The 15481-nt window shown below is 48.6% G+C and overlaps 1 protein-coding gene across 3 annotated transcripts; it reads right to left on the reverse strand.

The window, feature by feature from the left end:
- Positions 1–827: 827 nt before the first annotated feature.
- Positions 828–13808, reverse strand: Morn3 (MORN repeat containing 3). Of its 3 annotated transcripts, none has more exons than XM_085836324.1 (6): positions 13754–13808; positions 11011–11185; positions 4996–5153; positions 3426–3585; positions 1877–2061; positions 830–1542 (listed from the first exon to the last, which is right to left on the reverse strand). In XM_085836324.1, exons 2-6 carry the CDS (start codon positions 11153–11155, stop codon positions 1453–1455), a joined length of 738 nt encoding a protein of 245 aa, XP_085692450.1. In that variant the 5' UTR covers positions 11156–11185; positions 13754–13808; the 3' UTR covers positions 830–1452. The 3 variants fall into 3 exon arrangements, with proteins under 3 accessions (XP_021018910.1, XP_085692450.1, XP_021018909.1); XM_021163250.2 differs by having other exon boundaries at positions 831–1542; positions 11011–11463; positions 13754–13800; XM_021163251.3 differs by lacking the exons at positions 11011–11185; positions 13754–13808 and adding an exon at positions 8664–8719 and having other exon boundaries at positions 828–1542.
- Between the last annotated feature and the right edge of the window lie 1673 nt (positions 13809–15481).

The raw sequence follows: 15481 nt of genomic DNA on the forward strand, positions 1-15481 counted from the left end.
CTGCGCCTCACTAAGTTGGAGTGTTTGCTGAGAGCTTTGTGGACAGACTTGGAATTGAGTCATTCCTTTGTAGCCTGTTTACATGGTAGGGTAAAAGAAACAAAAAACAAAAAAAGCAAAACTCAGAGATGCTGGGATTAAAGGCATGCACCATCTGACTACCATTTTTTTTTTTTTTTAATTTTTGAGACAAGGTTTCTCTGTGTAGTCCTAGCTGTCCTGGAACTCACTCTGTAGACCAGGCTGACCTCAAACTCAGAAATCCCCCTGCCTCTGCCTCCTAAATGCTGAGATTAAAGGCATGTGCTAACACTGCCTGGGTTTTTTTTGTTGTTGTTGTTGTTTGTTTTTTTGTTTTTTGTTTTTTTTTTTAAGACAAGATTTCACTACTCACCCCCTACTCATTGTGTAGACCAGGCTGGCCTCAAACTCAGAGATCCACCTGCCTCTGCTTCCTGTGTGCCTGTATTTAAGGCACAAGCCACGTGTCTGCCCTAGATGCTCAGTTTTTAAAGCTTCGTCTGGATTCTTTGGTTAGGCTAAGAAGGTGAGAACCCGTTTAAATCTCAAATCTTGGTGGCCACTGTGGCAGAGTGCTGGCTCACTCTCCTCTCAGGGTTACCTCAGGGGTAGTAGAACTGAAGCCACTTCCTTGCCCCTCTGCCTTGCACCCTCAAGTCCCCCCACCCTACCCCCCACACCACTCACACCCCCACACACACACGAGGGGAGAAATCAACGGGGCTGATGAAGCTGTCTTTCCTCTCCCTCAGACCCTGCCCACCCCTGCTCAAGCTCTAGGCCCTTGGATTACGGCCACCGCGTTCTTTATTTTCATGCACTCTCATATAAAGCCATAGGGGCAAAGGCTTTAAGCAAGTGGGTCCCCAAGACCAGCCAGGGAGAAGCAATACTCCCACCTCCACTGGCAAAAAATAAACCTAGTCTCTGGAGGAGCCAGTACCCTCCGAGGGAGCCAAGGGCGTGCCCAGAGTCGCTGCGTGCTCCTCCTGCAGGAGCCGCACCGGTCTGAGCAGTTTGGTGACAAGGGCCAGAGTTTCTCCTGAGCCTTGATCCGATCTCTGCACAGGTGGGGAGGATGTTGGAGTTAGGATTAGAAACACGACCACGAACATCCTCGCCATGAAACTTAACAGCCACCCCAGGACAAGGTCCCACAAACAACTGTTAGTACAGGCCACGGGCCCATCGCCGCCTCTGACATCCTTTAGAAGGGGCAAACCCAAACCTGACTGCGGCTCAGTGCCCACCCCAGGAGGCTAAGAACGCAACCGAGGCAAACTAGGCAGGACTGGATTTCACTGGGTCTTCTAAGAACTCGTGTTTCAGAGAGGAGTAACCAAGAAAGAAAAGCTGGACTATAAGGAAGCAAGAGATTTGCCCTCTCTGGTCATGCCCGGCCCGTTAGTGATATCAGAAGGTCAGCATTGTTCAGGGACACGGAGAGGCTTCCTCTTCCTCGGGCTTCATCAGCTTATCCAACGCTTCCTTCAGCACACCATCTGGGTCTAGAATCTCCACCTGGATGAAAGCGGGGGAGGGTAGGTTGGGGGGCTGGTTGGTTGCTGAAAAACAAAACTTCATCTCTAGTTCTTTGACGATGCCCGTTTTTCTTTTCTTTCTTTCTTTTTTTTTGTTTTTTTGTTTTTTTGTTTGTTTGGTTTTTGGAGACAGGGTTTCTCTGTGTAGCCCTGGCTATCCTGGAACTCACTCTGTAGACCAGGCTGGCCTCAAACACAGAAATCCGCCTGCCTCTGCCTCCCGAGTGCTGGGATTAAAGGTGTGCGCCACCACTGCCCAGCTTGGATGCCGGTTTCTGTTTCTCTGGTTTCAGGGCCCCAGGAGGACTACCCACCTTAGGAATGGGGAACTGGGTGGGTTCAGGGGCCTCGTCACGGCCAAAGTCGATCATGGTGCCACACTTGGCCACGTTGTCCACCCAGAAGCCTTCAAACAGCTGACCATGGTCCAGGTGGAAGAAACGCCCATGCCCGTTCTTCATGCCTCTCTCCCAGCTGCCCTCATACCGGTTCCGGTTCTCTAGACAGGAAAGCAGGGGTGCTAGGCACAGTGAGGGAGCTAGGACGTCAGGCTGGGTCTCGCTGGTCCCAGCTGCTGACCAGTGTGTGCTAGCTATCTGAGACCCATTAAATAAGCACATGGCAGGAGGTGCAGTGTCCCTAAGCATCACCAACATTACTTCAACCACTTCCAGAGATTTGATTTTTGCCAGTTACGGTGGTACACGGCTTTGACCCCAGCACTTAGAAGGCAGAGGTAAGCGGATCTATGAGTTCGAGCCCATCCTTATCTACCAAGAGAGTTCCAGGGCTATACAGAGAAAACCTGTGGCGAGGAGAAGGAGGGGAGAGAGAAAGAGATTTGATTTTTTTTTTGAGGTTGGAGCCAGAACCTGGCACATGCTTACTCTCTGCTTCTGGTTTGTGGTGTAAGTTTTTGTTGTTCTCTTGTTACTTTGCAAGAAACTTGGAGTGTGCTAGGCAACTGCTCCACACCCCCAAGCTTTGGCCTGAAACTCCTTCCGTAAACCAAGAATTCAGAGCTCCACTTGCCTCTGCTTCCCGAGTACTGTGATTAAAACTATTTGAGTTTTATTTTCTGAGACAGCATTTCTCCCCTTGGCTAGCCCAGGCTGGGTTCTAAGTCAAAGCAGTGCTGCTGATCCCAGATGTAGGGACCCTGCTTACCTCTCATTTTAATTTATTTTTTTAGTGTGTTTGTGTTAAATGCAGGCACTTGCATACCACGGTGCCTTGTGTAACACGCGTGTATGGGGGTGAGAGGCCAACACTGGAGAACCAGTTCTCTCCTCCTACCTTGTGGGACCCAGGATCAAACTCAGGTGGTCAGGCCTGTGTGCAAGCGCCGTTACCCACTGAGCCAACTCACAGGTCCTCCATTAAAAAAATAAATCATAATATAATAAAATAGTTATTTGTTAACCACAAGGAAACTGAAGCAAATTGTCTGGCGTCCTAGAGCTAGCGCGGGCTCACACCAGGATCTGAATACATGCACTCTTGCCCAGAATCCAGGCCATGAGAAGTTCCTCGGAACATTTGTTCTGCTTACCAAGAGCTCACTAAACCCAGCTTAAGCATAGGGGAGGCTCACGGAAGGCAGGCTCCCAGCTGAGTATAGGGACTACAAGACAGACAGACAGACAGACTGACCACACCTCTGCCCACCCCAGCTGATCCAGGGCCTCAGCTTATTTGGATCTCGTTGAAAGTCAGAATCTCACTTTTTCAGGGCCAACAAGACTGGTGTCTATGGGACAAGTATTATGGCCGTTGGGGCAGCGAGTCTGGGAGGAGATCTTTCGGGGACGGGGCGGGGCCAGGAAGCGTTGGGGCGTGGTTTCTTGGGGGCAGGGCACTCACTCAGCCGCAACATGCCCTCCCCTTCAGGCTTGTCGTTCTGCCACTGGCCCTCGTAGATGTCGCCGTTGTTGTAGTACATGCGTCCCCACCCGCTGCGCTGGTTGTTACACCACTCACCCTCGTAATACTCCTTGGGTCCGAAAAACTGGATCCCATACCCCTGAAAGTAGGAAGGTGTCCCACTATTTGCCAACTCTCACACCTGAGTCCCCTCCAGCCGGCTTTCCTAGTAGAGGTCAAAGAATTCAGCTCCTTTCGTGCACCGCCTTCAGACCGCCCGCATAATTTCTCTTCTCTGGTCGCCTTATCTCTGGCCCCACTTCCATACCCCCTCCATACAGCCACCAGAAGGATATTTTATATACCCTGTAGGATCACCCACCCAACTCTGATTACATTCAGTCTCTATTCAACTGGCTACTTAGAAACATAAATGTTACATTTGGAGACCAACAGTGGGAAATCAAAGACTATTGGAGATCACGCTCAAAGTGGCTTGGTTAAGTAGCACTAAGTCAGTACCTCAAAATCCCAATGCCATCTTTCACTACTCTCTTTCTCTCCCCCAGAGCAAATAAGGTCTGCTGCTTGCTATCTTTGTTATTCCTCCCTACCATCTCATGTCTACTGGGCTAGCCTTGCTGCTTTGGATATGACCTCCTGCCCTGTATTTTCTAGGCTAGATTCATTGATCTCCCAACCACAGGGAAACCACTGCAAACTCTCCATTAAAGGCAAATCATTTGTTTTAGGTTCAGTCTTCCCCACCACCACCCCTGCCCCCCACCCCTCCCGGAAGCAAAGAACATGAAATCCTGGGCTCTGCAGCTGGCTAGCTGTGTCACCAACCCCAGGCTAGGTGCTTCACCTCACTGAAAGTCTTAGTGAAACGGAAGACCAATGACGACAAAGCTTTTAATTTAAGAACTCAAGTACCATTATAGTAACTGTTCAGCAGTAACATTTAGAACTATCAGACTCCATGGCTTATAGCAAGGACCAATACAAGTTTGTTTCTTTTCTTTTTTTAAATATATCTGCAGTAGGATGAATATTTGTGGAATTTCCTCTGCCTAGCTCCTCCTCCTCTGCGTCCTCTCTTGTCCTTGCTCCCTGTTTTCAGTCAGGGTCTCTCTCTATGTAGCTCAGGCTAACCCGAAACTCCCTCCACCTTCAGGATGCTGAGATTCCAGCTCTGACCCTCCATGCCCTGCTTCCTAGCCTCCCATTTGACTCCGCCAGCAGCAGCAGGAGGAGGAGGATTCTCAGAATTGGGTAAGGGAAGAAGAAAGCCAGGAAACCAGGGGGAAGAGGGTGGGGGAGACTGCCTGCTGCCTCCTTGAAGCTGTAAGGTTTTTAAAGGGTTCCTTCCTGGGGCCCCCCACTTCTCTTGTTTCCTGTTTTCTTGGTTTGTTTTGAAAAGCACTCCAGTCCCTCCCTCCACCCCTTCCTTCTCCCACCCAGGAAGCCACTGTCTCTCGGTCCACCTCCCACCTTCACCCCCCCTCCCCCACACAAAGCCTGGCTCTTCCCCTCGCCTACAAACAAGGCATGCTGGGAAACCACTCACCGATTTCTTATCGCCTTTCCACCAGCCTGAATACACTCTCCTGAGTTTTCCGGTCTCTGGATCAGGATGACTGAGGGATCCATAACCATCTCGCTTCCCAAACTTCCAATCCCCTTCATAGACCGCGCCACTCTTCTTCCAGACCTGTGTTCCTTTCCCTGGTGACACACGGATGGGCCAACACTGCAGAGGGCTGCCACCCTGAAGTTGGAAGCCACATGCCAGTCCAGACCTCGGGGATCTCTACCCTGAACAGAATAGGGTCTGTGCCTCATCTTTAGACTGTCAGCATGCAGAAGAAAGGAAAGTTCCGTGTTGAAAAAACAGTGATGCTCCTGCCCGTTGTTGAACAGCCAGACTGATACGGGCAATGGCTAGAGACTCTATCTCAAAGAGAAAGTAAAAGGGGGCCAGGAAATGATGTGAGGACACAGGTTCAATTCCCAGCAGTGAAATAAATAAAATAAACCCTGCCCTTTACAATGTGGATGAACAAGAAGGACCTTAGGATGAGCAATGTAAAAAAGCTGTGCCTCGGTAGCACACACCTTTAATCCCAGCACCCGGGAGGCAGAGGTAGGTGGATTTCTGAGTTCGAGGCCAGCCTGGTCTACAGAGTGAGTTCCAGAACAACAGGGGCTACACAGAGAAAGCCTGTCTCGAAAGATGGGGCAAAATAAAAAAGCAAAATAAGCCAGATTCAGAAAGACCAGTATCAAGTGATGTCACTTTTATGTGGGGAAGTCAATGTCATAGAAATAGAGACTAGAATGATGGATGTCAGCAGCTGGGAAGAAAGAGGGAGATGTGTGTCAAAGGCTATCATAGCGTAACATTTTGGAGGACCAAAGTACAGCATTGTGATTATAGTTGATAACTAAGTAAGTCAGGGCGGGAGAGATGGCTCATTGGGGTAAAAAGCACTAGCCCTGCAAGCCAATACTTGAGTTTGCTCTCTGGAACCCACAGTGGGAGGAAAGGGCTTACTGGCAAAAGTTCCTTGCTTATCATCCACATACATGCTGTGGTAATAATGTCTGTTCTCATCTGTACCCACCATACATACACTTAGGTCATACTGAGGCTCAAACCAAGGCCTTGGGCATGTCAGTGAAGCATTTTACCAACTTACAGCTACATCCCAGTGTTGTGGATTTTAAAGACAGGATCTTGTCCTATGTCCCAGCCCTCAAACTCATCCTCCCACCTATGCCTCTTAAGGGCTTGGTAGCTATGTGCTGTCACTCCTGGCCATCAGTTTGATTTCAATGAATCCAAGGAATGAATGAATGAATGAAGAGTTATCATGAAAGCAAGCATCGAAAGCAAGCATCCGTATCAAGTCTGCGTATAGACGTCCTCAACTCTCCCGTTGACTCATTAGCAGGCCGGAGTTTTCCGTCTCCTTTTCCATTCCATAAACGAACCTAAATCAAGAGCTGCTGACAGGCCCCAGAGGTAGCAAGGAAAAGTGTTCTTGCTTTTGGTCGAGGTCTCTGAAGGGTGATCTGTCACAGGAACAATGAAAGCCAGGTGCCTCCCAGTATGGATAGGGACATGAAGAAAAATATCCTCGGATTACTTCCAGCCCTCTGGAAATTTCTTTTGACTATGGGGAAAACTCTTATTAGTGTCGAGCATCACCCACCATCCCTTCATAGGATTTTCTCTGCCATCTTCTGGTTACAAACTCCAAGAAAGAGAAAACAGTCTGACCCAGGGCTGAGGCAGTGAGAGTCTTTTCCTTAGATTTTTGTACACTTCATTTCTATATTTTTATAATGCTGTGGATCAAATGCAAGGCTCCACTTACACTAGGTAAGCTGTTTACTGCCCTGTTAGCTACTTGACATAAGCCAGAGTTGGTTTTGAAGAGGGGAAAAAAAAGTCTCCATCAGATTGGCCTGTAGGGCATTTTCTTGATTGGTGGCGGGTGTGGGGGGGCCCCAGCTCACTGTGGGTGCTGTCACCTCTGTGTCTCTGTGTTAGAGAGCCTGGGTGCTGTGCGAAAGCAGGCTTGGATGGGGGTGGCTGGAGAGATGGCCTAACGGTTAGGACCTGTTGCAGTTCTTACAGAATCAGGGTCCGGTTCCCAACACTCTTGCCTTAAAACCTTCATGTTAGGGCTGGTGAGATGGCTCACTGGGTAAGAGCACCCGACTGCTCTTCCGAAGGTCCAGAGTTCAAATCCCAGCAACCACATGGTGGCTCACAACCATCCGTAACGAGATCTGGCGCCCTCTTCTGGAGTGTCTGAAGACAGCTACAGTGTACTTACATATAATAAATAAATAAATCTTTAAAAAAAAAAAAACCTTCATGTTAGACGTGAACATGGTGCACACACATACATACAGGCAAACTACTCACATAAAACAAGTAAATCTAAAAGAAGACAGCACAGCAGGGGTGGGCAATCCATGAAGAGCAAGTCAGTAAGCAGTACTCCACCATGGCCTCTGCATCAGCTCCTGCCTCCAGGTTCTTGCCTTGAACTTTCTTGTTTTGGGGTTTTTGTTTTGTTTTGTTTTTTAAGATTTATTTATTTTATGTATATGAATGCACTGGAGCTGTACAGATGCAGATGGTTGTGAGCCTTCATGTGGTTGCTGGGAATTGAATTTAGGATTTCTGCTCCCTCCTGCCCAAAGATTTATTTATTATTATATCTAAGTATACTATAGCTGTCTTCAAACACACCAGAAGAGACCGTCAGATCTCATTACAGATGGTTGTGACCCACTATGTGGTTGCTGGGATTTGAACTCAGAACCTTTGGAAGAGCAGTTAGTGCTCTTAATCGCTGAGCCATCTCACCAGCCCCTGCCCTGACTTTCTTTAATGATGAACCTTGATGTGGAAATATAAGCCAAAATAAACCCTTTCCTCTCCAAGTTGCTTTTGGCCATAGTGTTTAGCACAACAATTGGAACTTGAAACCTAACATAGCCACTGAGCTATATTTCTGGCTCTTGTATTTTTTTTTTTTTTTTTTGGTTTTTCGAGACAGGGTTTCTCTGTATATCTCTGGCTGTCCTGGAACTCACTTTGTAGACCAGGCTGGCCTCGAACTCAGAAATCCGCCTGCCTCTACCTCCCGAGTGCTGGGATTAAAGGCGTGCGCCACCACGCCCGGCTCTGGCTCTTGTATTTTAAATTTTATTTATAAAAGAACGTTTTTAAACATTTTTTATGTGTGTGTGTGTTTGTGAACATGCCATGTGACTCTAGTACCTAGAGAGGCCAAAAGAGGGCGCCAAACCCCCCAGAGCCAAAGTTCCTTGTGACTCTGAGGCACTAGATGTGGATGCTGGGAACTGAATTCAGGTTCTCAGCTTTTTTTGTTTGTTTTTGAGGCCCAGCTACGTTGTGTACAACAGACTAGCCTAAAACTTGCCATGTAAATCAGGTTGGCCTCCAGCTCAGAGATCTACCTCTGCCTCCTGAGTACTGGGATTAAAGGTGTGTACCATCAAGACCAGAGAGCAATACTTGCTCTTAACTGCTGAACTCTCTCTCCAGCCCAACCCTTGGGTTTTTAAATCTAGAGCAGGTAGGGCCTCAGGCTTATCTCATTTGCCTAATAATATTTGAAATATTGTGAAATAAGATATTCACACTGGGAGATAAAATTTGATCTAGGCTATCCCTGACAAGGGCAAACTCACCCTTCATCCAGCACAGTGCTGCTAGCCTGTCCCCTTCTTTTCAACCATGTTTGTCCTGCAACAAAGAGAGACAGGGCTTGGGGAGAGGTGGCTCAGTGGTTAAGAGCACTTGCTGCCTTTGCAGAGGACCTGAGTTCTGTCCCCAGCATCCAAATGGCAGCTCACAACCACCTGTAACCCCGGTTCCAGAGGGATCTGACACCCTCTTCTGAACTCCATAGGCACCAGACTCTCACATGCTGCATATACATACATACATACATACATACACATCAAGGCAAAAACACTCATGCACATAAAATAAAATAGATCTTAAAGAAGACAAGGCTCACCATGGTCCACGAGGCACAATATATTTATTAGATACTTAGCTCTACAGACATGAGTGTTCTCTCTCTCTCTCTCTCTCTCCCCCCCTCTCTGTGTTTTGCTTTGTTTTTTTTTTTAAGATTTATTTATTTATTATATGTAAGTACACTGTAGCTGTCTTCAGACACCCCAGAAGAGAGCAACAGATCTCATTACAGATGGTTGTGAGGCACCATGTGGTTGCTGGGATTTGAACTCATGACCTTCGGAAGAGCAGTCAGTGCTCTTAACTGCTGAACCATCTCACCAGCCCTTTGCTTTGTTTTTGAGACAGGGTCTCATTATGCAGCCCCAGCTGCACTGGAACTTGCCAGGTAGAGCAGCCTGGCCTTGAACTCACTAACATCATTCTGCGTCTGCCTCTGGAGTATTGGAACTAAAGGTATGAGACACCGCAGCTGGCCGCTTCCTTCCTTCCTTCTTTCTTTCCTTTCTCTCTTTTTAAATTTTATTTTTGTTTTGAGATAAGGTCTCGTGTAGCTGAAGCTGGCCTTGAACCCCTGATCTCCCTACATATTGTCTTCCAAGCACTTGGGCACTACAGGAATGCACCATTATACCTGGCTTCCCCAACCCCAACTTGCTTTGGGGGAGGGGGATCCTAGAGATAGGGTCATAGCCCAGCCTTGATCTCCCTGCCTCAGACTCCTGAGCCAGTAACTGGGATTATAGGTCTAATAAAACCACATCCAATTCTGACCCACGTTCTCTCCCATTACTCTTTGTTCAGCTACACTGACTTCTAGTCTGTCCCTCAGTCAAGTTACAATTCTAATTCTACAGCTTAAGCTCTAAATTTTAGAAGAAATGCCCCTTTCCGGGCAGTGGTGGTGAACGCCTGCAGGCGGATTTCTGAGTTCGAGGCCAGCCTGGTCTACAGAGTGAGTTCCAGGACAGCCAGGGCTACACAGAGAAACCCTGTCTCGACCCCCCCCCCCAAAAAAAAGAAGAAATGCCCCTCAACCTGGACACATCTTTATCCTTTCTGCCTAGCTCAAACATCACCCTGCTCCTGTCTTCCCATTACTCCCTCCCTTCCCCTCTCTGGTGCCCTCTATAGCCTAATACCACCTCTTCAGTAGTTACTTCTTCCCAGGTCACCTCATTTGGGAAATGTGATGGTTAGTCTACCTTGCAGAGTCTCCCCGAGCACCCTTGCTCTGGGCAATCTTGCTGCGTGTACTTTATAAAGAGACATTGTTGCCACTTAACAGAGGAGAAAACCGACAGATGAGGGATTCTTAACAATGCAGGCTCAGGGATTCTAGTGTAGATAACCCAGGAAGGCAGGAGAAGAAAGTGATTAAAGTCTGAAATTGCAAGACTAGAGCTTTTAAATAGAGTCCTGTCATTCCCCGCCCCACCCCCATCCCTCATGGACAACCGTGATTTGCAATGTATCGGCCAGAACCCATTCGCCCCCTGCTGGTTAAGACTTGAGTCCAGGCATACAGGAGTAATCATGGTCACTCAGTTACTTCTGGGGGTTGGTTAGGTCCAGCCTGTGTCTTGAGGCCCAGACCTTGTGCCCCCACCATCTGCAGAGCATCAGGGCAGCATCTGAAGCCCACAACGCCTACTGCAAGTCATTTTCTTAATGTGTTGACCTTTTCAACCAACCCCAGGCTCTGCTACCCTGTCAGAAGACAGAGAGCGACCCAGCACCCCCAAAACCCCACCCAGCTTTGGGCTGGCTTCTGATGATCCCTACCCCATTTTTTTTTTTTTTTTTTTTTTTTTTTTTTTTTTGTCCCTAGACTCTGGCTCAGCTGAAGTCAGAGCTGACTTGGACTTCAGAGCCACAGCCCCCTGCTGGTCTCGGTCCTGGTCAACATTTACCCACTAAGTGGGGTTGGGAACAAGATCGCTTATGTTCTTAATAGACTCTGTACAGTGCTTTTTGTTTTGTTTTGCATTGCCCACCCACTCTGACCCCACCCTGGCCACTAATCCCTCGAGGCTCTCCCGCTTAGCTTACCGTGTTTCAAGTTGCCCTTCCATTCGCCCACGTAGTGATCGCCGTTCACAGCAAACACTTGGTGTCTCAGTCCGTTCTTCTGGGCTTTCCGGTCCCACCCTTTCCACAGCGGCTCTACTTTCCTTGGACACTTAGTGACCGGCATGCTGGCTGCCTCTGTGGTGTTGCAGGGGTGCTAGCAGAGGTAGGGGCATCAGGGGCTCAGTGACTCCCGTGTATTCTGGGGATCCTGGTACTTCCTGGGGAGGTGCCTGCCTGAGTTCCAGTAGGGCAGGTCATGTGTGTTCTGAGTCCCCAGGGCAGGTGAAGAGCCCTCAGTGGGGATCCCTCTGTGCTGGACTGACCCACAATAGTCTTTGCCCTTGCATTCTCCTAGGGTCCATCTGTCAGGGATGTGATGGCATAATTCCTTTGGAACCCAGGGATTGTGATGACACTGGAGAGAAGCTGCCCCTGGGAAAAAATGATGCTCACAGATGACTTAATGACTTGAAGGACCAATCAGAACCGACTTTGGTAGAAGAGACTCGAAGTAAGAAAGATCAGATGGTACCAAGTACTGGGACCACTCCAGGGGTATCAGAGGGTATCAGGCAGACAGCTGCTGTCTGTACAAACTGCAGAAACATCCCTGGTCCAGCACCTGCCCTGTTAGCCCTTGCCCTATGTACCTGTACCTGGTAGACGGGACAGATGAAGCTCAGGGGTTGCCTTTCAGCAGGGGAGATCCACAAATCAGAGACTGATTTCATGGTGACTAACTGTCCCAGACCGCAAGTCTAGCTATACAGTGAGACCTTGTCTCAAAACAAACAGTTGGACAGCCCTCGGCTCACTGGTCATCCTTCCACGTCTGAGCCCTACGACTCTTATCTGGTAGAGCCCTAGACTCTAGAGGGAAACAGTGGGTGGCCCAGGGGCTCCTCCCCATGTCTGGGAGCCCTGACCTGTTTTCCTCAGGTCCCCAGAATCTCCAGAGGGAATTGTTCATGTATTTCCAGCTGGCTCATGGGTGATAAAAACGTTCTTATCTACATCCTGGGGACCGCAATCTCCCTCAACAATACAACCACATACTCCGTAGGTTCTGAGGCTGTACAAATCCACTCCCATTAAACCTTGCACCGGCAGCACACACACACAGGTGCTGCCAATCAAAATATCCTCAGGTTGAAGCCAGTTCTAAGAGGTCATGGTATCTTAGCATCCACCCACGGGGTCAGCCTCACAAACTGTGTGCTTCAGGTTGGACACTGTGCCTGCTACCTGTGCAAGTTTTACAGCCTCTGTTCCCACAGAGGGGACTACTGGCACAGGCCTTTAATCCCAGCACTCAGGAGGCAGAGGCAGGCAGATTTCTGAGTTCGAGGCCAGCCTGGTCTACAGTGAGTTCCAGGACAGCCAGGGCTACACAGAGAAACCCTGTCTCGAAAAACCAAAAAACCAAAACCAAAACAAACAAACAAACAAAAACAAAACAAAGCTTTTTTTTTTTTTTTAATATGGAGTCTTGCTATGGCTCTGTGGCCCTGGCTGACATGGAACTCCATACTCCATATGTAGACCATATGTAGACCAGGCTAGCCCCTAATTTGCATTATTCTTCTTGCCTCCTGAGTGCTGGGATAAAAGACATGTACCACTACACTCAAGTTCATTCATTCATTCATTCATTCATTCTCTCTGCCCCTCTCTGTTTCTGATAGGGCGTCATGTAGCACAGGTTAGACTCAAACTCCCAATGTAGCTGAGAATGACTTTTATCAATCCAGGGTCTCACGTAACCCAGGCTAGCCTCAGACTCACAATGCAGGATGACTTTAAATTGGCGGTCCTCCCAACTCTACCTCTTAAATGCTAGGATTGCAAGCATTAGCCATCTTGCTTGGTTTATGCAGTGCTTAGAATCAAGCCCAGGGCTTCACATATGCCAAGCAAGTACTCTATCTACTGGTCCTCAGGCAGTGGCCTTAACCAATGAGCCATCTCTCCAGCCCCATACCGGCAGTTCTCCACGTGCCCTTTAATTGTTGTGTAGAGATCTGGCTTCTTGGCAGGGCCTCAGATGGAGAGTGGAGGACTTGAGAGGGGAGCCATGGTATGGAAGGTTTGTGCTGCTGTCAGAATCCTGAGGCTACCAATCTGCATTTCCAGTATCTTTATATGTCCTTCGAGAACAAACAACCTTTTCCCTCTGAAAGCACCCCTGCTCTGGCCACCATTCTCAGCAGAGATGACTAGGGCCATGTGTTTTTCTGTTTCTCACTGCACCCAGTGCCCGCACATAGTAGGTCCTCAACTAAGGGCAAAGAGATGCTGGGAGTTGTAATGCAACCCGTAATCCTAACTGCTGGAAAGCTGAGGCAGAGGAATCACCACAAGTCTGAGGTCAGCTTGGGAGTGAGACCCTGTCTTGAAAAAAAGCAGAAACTAGAGGAGAGGATCGCCCAGTGGTTAAGAGCAGCACTTGTGCGGGGCATGGTGGCCCACGCCTTTTAATCCCAACACTCAGGATGCAGAGGCAGGCAGATTTCTGAGTTCGAGGCCAGCCTGGTCTACGGAGTGAGTTCCAGGACAGCCAGGGCTATACAGAGAAACCCTGTCTCAAAAAAACAAGAAAACAAAACAAAACAAAACAAAAACAAAAACAAAAACCTAAGGAGAGCTCTGTGGACACTGGAGGGGAGGGGACAGACAGCTGGGGTCATTCCAGAGCTCCAGCCCCTGCATCCACCCGGCTCACCTGTAACAGCAGCCTTGGACTTCACTCTCTACCTGCAGCTGGAGTTGTGAGTCTTGGGCCTAGGGAGGTTGTTATGGCAACGCCAAAACTGACTGACTGGCTGTGCCCGCCTCTTCCTGCAGAGGCAGGGTAACGGGAAACTTTAAGGGCAGGGAAAGTCCTATTTGTTTTTCGCCTTAGGACTTTTGAGTATCTTCCGGACACTCTGGAGACCGTCTCTGGTGGAAGATGCGCGGTGTACACATTTTACAGATGCAAAATTCTTGCTCTGCTCACAACGCCTTAAGGATCCTGGAAGACCTACCTAGCCTCTTCACTTTTCCCTTTATCCTGTCCCCCTAAGCCTCCCCATTCAGCCTTTGTCAGAGCTACTACACACTTGCTTCTCTGCTGTTCCTGGAAAGTGCACCATGTTCCTGCCTCCTGGCTTGGGCTCTTCTGGGGGCAGCTGCCAGGACATCTCTTCCTCCACTGGAGAGTGTGTATTTTGCCTTCAGACGTCAGCTCCTGACGCAGGAGTTCTCAGAACCGCCCTATTTAAAACTGGAATCTCCATGTGCTTCATTGCTGTTTATTCTGTTTAAACACTTAGCACGGTTGCCATCTGAGTGAGTGTTGGTTTTAAAGGCAACCTCACTTTCAAAAAATAACAAAGAAACAAACAACAACAACAACAAAAAAGAAGGGGGCGGGCTGGAGAGGTGGCTCAGAGGTTAAGAGCACTGTCTGCTCTTCCAGAGGTCCTGAGTTCAATTCCCAGCACCCACATGGTGGCTCATAAACCTCTTTGATGAGATATAAATACATCTTTAAAACAACAACAAAAAACATAAAAAGAAGGGAGGCCGGTGAGATGGCTCAGTGGATAAAGCCACCCACTACCAAGCCTGGTAACCTGAATTCAATTCCTGGTGCACACTGTGGGAGGAGAGAGCTGACTCCTGCATGTTGTGTCTGACCTCCACATAGCGGGCACACGCATGCACATACAGAATCAAAATGTCAAACACTCGAGAAAGCATAGCTGAAACAGACACCTGTGGCTTCCTCTTCCTGCACTTAACAGGCGCTGCTGTGCTGGGCAGTGGTGGCGCACGCCTGTAATCCCAGCACTTGGGAGGCAGAGGCAGGCAGATTTCTGAATTGGAGGCCAGCCTGGTCTACAGAGTGAGTTCCAGAACTGCACAGAGAAACCCTGTCTGGAAACACCAAACAAACAAAAAAACAGACGCTGCCATTCTGCCTAATCTGAAAACAGAGAGGGTTTTGTAGGCTCCTATTCTTGGAACCTGCCTCTGCCTCCAAGGGTCGGGATCATAGGCATGAACCACGAAGCCTCTCTCCTTCCACCATCAGCCTTTTCATGCTCTTGGTGACAAAAATGACTGGCTCTTTATGCCCATCACTGTGTTGTTTTGTTTGTTTGGGTTTTTTTTTTTTTAAGATTTATTTATTTACTATATGTAAGTACACTGTAGCTGTCTTCAGACACACCAGAAGAGGGAGTCAGATCTTGTTACAGATGGTTGTGAGCCACCATGTGGTTGCTGGGATTTGAACTAAGGACCTTTGGAAGAGCAGTCGGGTGCTCTTACCTGCTGAGCCATCTCACCAGCCCCTTTTTTTTTTTTTCAAGATAGGATTTCTCCATGTCATCCTGACTGTCCTGGAACTTGCCTTGTAGGCTGGCCTCGAACTCCCAGAGGTCCACTTGCCTCTGCCTCCCAA

The sequence above is a fragment of the Mus caroli genome, unplaced genomic scaffold, assembly GCF_978045245.1.
Source record: "Mus caroli unplaced genomic scaffold, Mus_caroli_1 scaffold_4, whole genome shotgun sequence".
Taxonomy (NCBI): domain Eukaryota; kingdom Metazoa; phylum Chordata; class Mammalia; order Rodentia; family Muridae; genus Mus; species Mus caroli.

Coding starts and splice junctions, on each gene's coding strand:
- Morn3 (XM_085836324.1), bottom strand. CDS start 11,155: ATGCCGGTCACTAAGTGTCCAAGGAAAGTAGAGCCGCTGTGGAAAGGG. Junction 5,154..11,010: donor GAAGGGCAACTTGAAACACG/GTAAGCTAAGCG, acceptor GTGTGTCACCAG/GGAAAGGAACACAGGTCTGG. Junction 2,062..3,425: donor GGAGGGCATGTTGCGGCTGA/GTGAGTGCCCTG, acceptor TTTCCTGTCTAG/AGAACCGGAACCGGTATGAG.